The sequence below is a fragment of the Echinops telfairi genome, unplaced genomic scaffold, assembly GCF_000313985.2.
Source record: "Echinops telfairi isolate 266 unplaced genomic scaffold, ASM31398v2 ScPeMD7_18;HRSCAF=68, whole genome shotgun sequence".
NCBI lineage: Eukaryota > Metazoa > Chordata > Mammalia > Afrosoricida > Tenrecidae > Echinops > Echinops telfairi.
The window spans coordinates 31,024,295-31,033,245 of record NW_022103915.1 but is presented as its reverse complement, the minus strand read 5'-3'; the positions used below and the strand labels follow the sequence as shown (position 1 = coordinate 31,033,245).

The window sequence follows — 8,951 nt, the reverse complement described above, 5'->3', positions numbered from 1 at the left end:
TTTCCAACCCAACCCAACTTTATCCCAGGCATCTCCATGATCTTTTCATTCAATCTTCCCACACTTTTTGAGGCCCCCTTATGGGTACGTTATAAAACTGTCCAAAATAGAAGGTCACTTGGTGTAAAATACTTAAGTCAGGCAGTTATTAGCTAGGTGAACTGGGGGGAGGGGAGGATTCCTGAAAGTCAGTGTGTTCCAGGACCTAGAGACATATGCTCAGGAACAGAAGCCGGTGACTACAGCCCAGAGGCAGAAAACAGGACTGACAAGTAGGTTTTATTCAAAGGTACATTTCTAGATGTGTAAAGAGACACAAGTTAATGCTGTTAAAAAAATAAAAATCAAATAATCAATTTTTCAAAAAGTCATCTAAGCCAGAGAAGGAGACAGGAGCTCACCACCAAGCATCGGCCAGCCAGCACTGACTTCCCGTGGTAAAGCGCCCTGCAGGGAAAGCGAGGGCAGGTCACACCTGGGCAAACGATGGAGCTCGACTGCTGATTTGGCCAGATGCAAAGAACTGATGGAGGCACTTGGAGAATGTGCAGAAGCGCTATCTCAGCTGGACAGATGTGGTTTGGGAGCTGTCCTACAAGTCAGAGTCACCAGCCTGAGAGCAAGTTATCCGAGAGGCCCAAGCAATCTCCTCAGGTTTGACCTGGTTGCACCCTCCCTGCAAAACGCAGTGGAGACAACTAACCAATCCCTTGGTCCGACAGTCTCATCTCTTGTCTTTCCTCCAAACAGTTTCACAAAAGGGCAATCATTCTGAGCTCTTAGATGGTGTGGGAGGCTGAGAGGCGTAAAATAGCAGTCTGGAACTCTCTTTCATCTTCTGGCACCAATTTCGTGTTAAATTCGACTTCACTTGCACTCCCCTCCTCCTCTCCCATCGGTGCCCTCGCAGGCCCAGACAGACAGTTGGCACCCGGGTCTCTAGGACGTGATCTCCAGTGGGATTTCCCAGCAGAAGATAGACTGCTTCTTGTCATCCACAAGCTCCCACTTCACCACCAGCTTTATCTGGAGAGCGAGAAAAAGTAGGGAATAAGAAAATAGAACCTAGCCTCAATCCAGAATTCGTCTAAGTAGGAATCCTGGTTGCAGATGGTTAATCAAGTGCCTAACCTCTCATTAGCTTTCTGTTTAAGTCATGTCGTCATCAAGCTTAGTTAGGATGTGGGCAGAGCTATGGCCCCAAGAATAAAGAGGGTGAACCAAGTTATAGCTATGATATGGGCGTTAGAGCCAAATACTAACCAGATTACCTTACCAAATACAGTTTCTAAAGCATTCTTTTCTCTCAGACAACGGTAAGTAAAACATTTACATTCAAACAATTTCCAGTGTGCCTGGCACACAAGAGTCAGTGCTTCCGGCAGTGATCACGAAAAGCAGCACGTGACAAGGCTGGGTGCTTAGCTAGAAAGAAACTTTGCAGCTCACTGACAACAGAAAACTGCCAAACCATAAAGCATGGTCTAAAGGCATTTCACCACGTGACGGATCATGTCAGTGAGAACACTCCGATGTGGCCATATAGGTTCCATGAACTTCCTGAAACTACTTTCTAACAATGAATCTCATTGTAGATCGCTACCTTGACTTATAACACCCCTACTCCTGGCTGTCCCTTCCAATTCGTCTAGAGTTTCTCATGTGGACATCAACTTGCTTGTCTTTAGTCCCTACTTCTCTTGTTGCTTCTTTAGGACACATTTGAGTGATAATGCTTCTCAAAACTCTTTCAAGAAGCCAGTTCACATTGACGAGTTTCCACTCGTGCTTACATTAACATAGGTGGAGTTGGTTTTCAAACAAAACATCAACTCACTTGAAAAACATTAACTAGTTGTTTCGTAAGAGCCAACTATAGACAACTGTTTGCAGGCCGGAGTCACAGGCCCAGCTCTGAGTATGGGCTGTGATAGTTACTAGGGGAGCAGATTCCGTCTATATTGTGTAACTTCTAGGATTCAAATTTCTTCATTTGAAAAACAGGGATAGTATAAGTAAAAATGGCCTCATTAGGCTGAGGCTCACCATTAGGCCAGTGGTTCTCAACCTTCCTAATGCCGCGACGAGTTCCTCATGTTGTGGTGACCACCAACCATAAAATTATTTTCATTGCTACTTCATAACTGTAAGTTGGCTACTATTATGAATCGTAATGTAAATATCAGTAGACTGAGCTTTCTACCCCTGTAAACCGCTACAATCTCGGAAACCCACACGGGGTCGCTATGAATCAGCATTGACTGAAGGTAGGGAGTTTCACAAAGTGAAAACGGATACAACAAAAAGTATCTGCCCTACTGTGTGACTCCTTTCCACCAAGCATGTCTCCTTTTCTCCTCTGCCTCAGGCGGCCTTCGTCCCAATCTGTACTCCTGGCCCATCTCTCCTGGCACTGTGAACCCACTGTAGGGCAACAGGGGTCCTCAACAACCATCTCACTTACGGAGGGGTATTCACTCTTCACCGGGAGTTTATTCAGGTAGTTGTAGCACTTTCCTTTTTGGATGGGGCAGCTGATGCCGCTCTTGCAGCCGTCGGACACAGGGATGGCAAAGGGCAGGGGGACGCCCAGCACAATGCCATGCACCACGGCTGTGCTGTTATTGGAGCTGGTCTCTGCAGAAGGGGAACGAGACACAGGGGGGCAGAGGTAAGGGGCACAGCTGATTTCCAAACGCTAATAAAACATTCAGATATATTCTCCAGCCATAGAGCGGGGACAGACACACACACACACACACCGCCCCCTCTTGATTCCCAAGGTTTGCTTCCCTTTGTAGTTATGCTGAGCACTGAGTGCAGACCCAACATTCACTTTTAACAATTGAAATAGTATTGAATTGGGGGGATGAGGGGTGCCAGTAGGGGGAGGAGTCTTTTTTCTTTGTTCTTTACTGACTTCTAGAACTTCTCCTGCAGTCCAGTTACCTGGATAAATAACTTTATCCAACAAGGTCACTAATCATTGACAGTGAATTTTTATCAGGCTTCTGTCAAAGTGGAGGCGCAGTGTTTACGTGTTGGGCTGCTAACCACAAAGTCAGTAGTTTGAAACCACCAGCTTCTCCATGGGAGAAAGAGGACTTCCACTGCCATAAAGAGTTACAGTCTCAGAAACCCAAAGGGGCAGTTCTACCCTGTCCTGTAGGATCCTTAGAGTCAGAATCAATTCGATGGCAGCGAGTTAGTGAGAGAGCTCTGTCAAAGTGTACTGTGTCTCTTAAAGAGTTTCAGAAGATTGGTGTCTGAATTCTCAAATGCCCTGTTCCAGAGGAGTCCACTGACAGGCGACATGGAAAAAGATGCGATGAGGAGTCCTCCGAGAAGCGTCACGGCTCTAACCATGGGGAAAGAAGTAAAACCTTTAGAAACTGGGGAAGACTAGGAAGAGGCTTAACTTCCACCTGGCAAGTCACAAGATGGAAAAAGGAATTAGGCATAGTAAAATTAGGGCCACCAGAGTTATGCACGGTTTGAGTATCCACTCTGCTTCTTTCTTTCTCTCTGGGTTGGGGGATGATTTTATTTGACAAGGACAATTTCGGGGAGAACAGAGGAGCCTTGCTATAACTCAGAAGTTGTCATTAAGCTTAAGAGAAGACAGGAACTTCCAGATTTCCTATCAGATGGTGTATCTACTTCCACGGGATAGAAAATAAGGGAAGGATTCAAGACAGATGGACTGTCCAGGAATAAACATCCTCAGTTGTCTACGGTCTTGGGAATCTGAAAGTGATAGATACAGTATAAGAAAGCAACAACAAGTTCTAACAATATTTAAGTTTAAGAAGAAAGCTCAGATCTCTTGAATTTTTCTTGGCTCCCCAGCATATTTCCTAAACCTGACAGAAATTGTGAAGTATTAAATGCATCTGTAGGTTCAGGCAGATTACAGGTTCAATAGCTGAAAGGCATACTGCTGGAAAGAACATTCTGGAGGTGTCCCAAAGTCTAAAGTATTGGGGTCTGCAAAGTGATATTCCCGAAGAAACTTGCTGTGCAAGAGAACAATACAGCACAGAGACAAGCCAAGCTCCTGTCTCGAACTTGTGGAAACAAGGAAATCTTCCGGTTGGCTTAGTTGGAGTCTGGCTAGCCATGGATTGTGGGATATTAACACTTGGGAACCCAGTATAAGGAAGGTGTGAACTTCAGCTTTGTGTGGGTAGGCTGGGAGCTCACAGAACCCCTACCGGTCAGTTCCCTTCCTCACACCCCACAGTCATTCACTATACTTAAGCTTTAGGATGAATGTGATGGTCCTTGTACTCACTGCTGGTGAAGGTGACATTCACACTGTAAGACTGTCCTTTGATCAGCTGGCATGGCTGGTTGGGGCATGGGCTTACATCCACCTCCTGTACAGTTCCCACCACAGACCCTGCAAAAGAAGAAACATGAATTGGAAAAGGAGGAAAAGTAAACCACCGAAGCTGGCCTCTAAGGAGCCATGGTAACACAGATGGTTATTCATTGGGCTGATAACCACAGGTGAGCAGTTCAAACCCACCAGCCTCTCCATAGGGGAAAGATGAGGCTTTCTACGCCTGTAAAGATTTATAGCATTGGAAACCCAAAGGGGCAGTTCTGCCCTGTCCTGCAGAGTCACTATGAGTTGGAATTGGCTCAACAGCAATGGGTTTGGGTTTAACTACTGAATGGGAAGGTGCTCAGACTCCCAACTCACCCTTCTCTGCTTTCATGGGATTAAAGTCAACATTCATTTAAAAGTCAGAATCTTATCTTACTGGTAAAATCATATCCTATAAGCCAGATAATAAGGATGCAGGGTGGTTTCTTGAACACAAGAGAAAGTTAACATTTCTCAAGCGAAATAATATCCAGAGCCCATATCCACAAAATATTATCATCAAACATATCCATGTAAGCTACAGCCACAGGAACTAGGTTCTTGTCTTCTATTGTTGACGGTAAGGGGGGTCACAGGCCAAATTTAGACTTAAATGTTTGCCTCAAGCCTTCTTTGAATGCAAAGCTTCCTTATTCCCCATTCATTTCCCAGCAAACAGTAAGCACTCACCATTTGCTAAAAGTTTTTCATTCAGGAAAACTGCATGATAGTTTTTTAACCCAAATAGCTAGAAGGCAAGTCTAGAATCTAAAACACCAAGGCGGTAGCTCGGCAATAAGGTCATTTTTCTACTCCAGGTTCTAGAAGAGCACATGCCGACTCACGATGTGTCTGTTAATGTATGTGGGGAAGACTGAGGGGACCAGTCCACTCAGGGGTTTTCAGTTTCTAGTGGTCATGTTGTCTGCGACCCTGTGGAGAGTGGACCCGGGGTGGCACCGACAGGAAAAGTTACTGATGAAGGAAAAATGATGACCAAAGAATCTGAAGAAGAGAAAACCTAATTTTCCCATAACCCAGGGCTTCAGCATCTTTGTTTCAAAGAGGAGAGAGGGCTATGACTTGTCTGGGCTCATGTTGTCTGCAAGCTCTGTGGGTCTGTCTGGTGCTGAGGCTCTTGGGGAGTTCCTTAAGAGTCTCTAAGTAAGGAGCCATAGGGCAAATGGTCATTGTTGTCATTAGGTGCTGCCGAATTGCTTCCCAAAGCGATCACTTTGCTGGTCCTGCGCCATCCTCACAATTGTTCTCATGTTTGAGCCCATCAATGCAGCCACTGTGTCAACCCTTCTTGTCAAAGGGCTTCTATTTCACTGCCCGCTACGTTACCCAGGGACTGGTCTCTCCTGATCACATGTTCACAGTACAGGAGACCGGTCTCCCATGCTTGCTCCCAGGGAGCATTCTAGTGGTTCTTCTCCTAAGACAGATTTGTTGGGGTTTTTCAGCAGTCCGTAGTACTTTAAATAATCCGCACCAGCACAATCCAAATGCATCAATTCTTCGTAAAGCTTTCACATGCATATGAAGTGACTGAAAACACTTCTCATCCTACAGAGCCACTGTGAGTCAGAATTGACTTGACCATGATTTTTTTTCTAATTAGAGGCATGGGAGTGGGGTGGGGAGAAAAGTACCAGAAGATACCGGCTTGATTTCTTTTTAAAAATGGCATGTATTTATTTGCCGCTGTTGAGAAAACACACAACAAAATATGTAGGATTTCAACCTTAACATTCTTCCAGTTGTGAGTAACGGGTCTTTTTCTGAGTTGCTCCTCCCCCACGAACATAAACTTACTGTCCCCTAAGGCTCCTGCCCTTTTGAACTGCTGCTGTCCACTGGACCATATGCCCACACTCACTACTGCCATCAGGTCCATGCCGAAGCGGACAGGGTAGACCTGCCTCTGTGAGTTTCCAAGTCCGGAATTCTTTATGGGAATAGAAAGTCCTGTCTTTCTCCTGCAGTGCCGCTAGTGGTTATGAACTTCTGACCATGCAGCTAGCAGTCCAACTTGTAACCATTACATCGCCAGGACTCCTCATGCTCAAGACAAGACAGTCTTTGTTACAGGGAAGCTAAACTGTTATTAATTTATAAGAAGACTCCAGGAGATATTTTTGGCTTAAGGTTTAAATATTACGGTTTCTGGATCAACAGTTTTGGGGAGTTTATTCCTGTATCTATGATTCTAAAAAAGTGTGGTTTCTATAAGAATTTGAAATTATGTTCTACACCAGTGGTTCTCAACCTGTGGGTCTCAACCCCTTTGGGGCTCGAACGACCCTTCCACAGGGGTCGCCTGATTCATAACAGCAAAATGACAGTTAGGAAGTAGCAACGAAAATAATCTTATGGTTGGAGGGTCACCACCAAATGAAGAACTGTATTAAAGGCTCGCGGCATTAGGAAGGTTGAGAACCACTGCTCTACATTGTCCCCCTTCCTGTCTTGGATCTTGATATTAGCTGATTCAAGACAATTTGCTGGGATGTGGTGAACTAAGGAATCTACGAGAAACTTCCATTTTTACACAGGAATGACTCTGTATAGAGGAACTACCTACCATTCCTGTACTGGGAACTGCACGATTTCCCATGTCCCTGAGCTTGCTCCAGTTGTTGACTCCTGTTGTTTTGCAGAGGAGCTTTAAGAGGCCCACTGTGAGTGATGAAACATTTTGGCTGGAAAGTAACAGGCAGTTGTGACCTTGAGTTTTCAGAGATGAAAGGGATGAACTATTGGAAGGATAAAGAGGACACAGGACATGCTATCTATACTAGTCTTAGAATAAACTTGCAAGCATTGCATATGTCTAAAAAACAAGGGGCAGATGTAGGAAGGTATTTGAAACAATTAGAAGATTACTGACTTGCCAATACTATTTCTAAGATATTTCAAACTTTGGTTTATGACTTACAGACGAGGCGTCGTCATCTAAAAGCAAAGAATAAAGTGCTGAGGAGTAACACTAGACATGCTCTTCAATCTGTGATCTAATACTCTGCCACTGTTAGATGTTCTCCAGGTGCCTAGCACTCCTGTGTACTACAGAATGACGTGTTGCCTGGTCTGGCGCCCTCCTCGCGATGGTAAGGTAGGTTTGAGCCCATCGATGCAGCCAGGGTCAATTCAATTTATTGAAAAGTCTCCTTTTTTCATGATGCTCTACTTTGCTAAGCATGAATCTATTTTCCAGAGATCGGTCCCTTCTAATGTGTGCAGAGTAAGTGAGATGGCATTTCACCATCCTTCCTTCTAAAGTGTATTCTGGCTGCTCGTCTTTCAAGCTGTCTGGGTGTCTGACTTCCCCAAAATCAGTCATTGAAAACTCTACGGAGCATAGCTCTACTCTGACTCAAAGGGAATCACCATGCCCCAGTTTGGCCTGTAAACAATACCTCGCAGCCCCTTATCCTCCAGCTTGCTTCTTCACCATGGCAAAGTTCTCCAGCTGTAAAGAGGCTTTTCTTCCCGAAGCACACCAAGCGATTTGAGAAGCAGACGCAATTGCTTCCAGTCCATCCGAACTTTTACACCAAACACAAAGCCACTGTCATCAGGCTGATTCCAACTCAAAGTGACCGTATAAGACACAGGAGAACTGTCTCTTTGCAGCTCTGTGACTAAATCTTTACAGGAACTGAGACCTCATCTTTTGAAGTTTTGGCAGCCCAATGGGTTTCTAGGACTGTAAATCTCTGAGAGTAGAAAGCCTGTGTTTCTCCATGAGTGACTGGTAGTTTTGAACTACTGACCTGGTTAACAGCCCATTGGCCTAACCCATGCTGTGCCTCTATGGACTGGGCTGGAGGTGGAGGGAAGTCCTGGGCTTTAATCAACAACCATGTTGGAAAGCAGGGCTTCTGTTAAGGCCTTTTCTTTTTTATTACTTGTATCTTTCATTTTTGACTCTCAGTAGATTGCAGTGAGAGAGCTGCTCTGCTACATACGACACCCCAGCCCAGAAGCAGGTTGTCTATGAATGTTTAGCACCAGGTTTCCCACAAATGTGTGGTACAAGACAGGTGAGGGGGTGGTTGCCTTTCCGGCTGCGCCCCTATGTTAAGGCTTTTCATGTCCAACTTCTACTTCTTCCAAGGTTAGGCCACCTGATTTAGAAGGAACTGAACAAAAAGGTAATTCTTATAGCTCTTCCATGCAGTTTCTGGTTGACAAGGGGTTCTTGGACTACCAATGTCAATAGAACAAAGTCCTCATGCCTAAACCCACAAACATTGCAAAACTCCCATTTGCCCAGCCCCAGCTCACTTGCGGAAACCCCACTCCGGTGGAGAAGCATGAAGAGGGCTCAAAATGCTTTTGATGTTGGCGTATGCTTGTGGACACTGCATTTCCCAACTGAGACGTAGCCTGAGGGTTTGGAACAGAAACTTGCCTTCCCTTCAGAGGTTCTTCCCAGCGATGTGCTCAAGCCAGTTGTCTCGGAGCCGATTCCAATTCAGGGAGACCCCTGTGCTCCATCGAGTTTCGCAAGGGCCGAGCTTTCTTTTTTTTTTTTCAAAGCTATGTATTTAACTTTTTTTTTCCTTTTTTT

At 45.1% G+C, this 8,951-nt stretch overlaps 1 protein-coding gene across 1 annotated transcript in view; it reads right to left on the bottom strand.

Annotated features, from left to right (window-relative positions):
- Positions 1-259: 259 nt before the first annotated feature.
- Positions 260-8,951, bottom strand: part of NPC2 (NPC intracellular cholesterol transporter 2) — a 14,655-nt gene continuing 5,963 nt past the window's right edge. The window contains exons 2-4 of the mRNA XM_045288177.1: positions 4,295-4,402; positions 2,465-2,637; positions 260-1,026 (exon numbers count right to left, since the gene is read on the bottom strand). Of these exons, the coding sequence (XP_045144112.1) occupies positions 940-1,026; positions 2,465-2,637; positions 4,295-4,402 (368 nt within the window). The 3' untranslated portion in view covers positions 260-939. The remainder of the gene's footprint in view (positions 1,027-2,464; positions 2,638-4,294; positions 4,403-8,951) is intronic.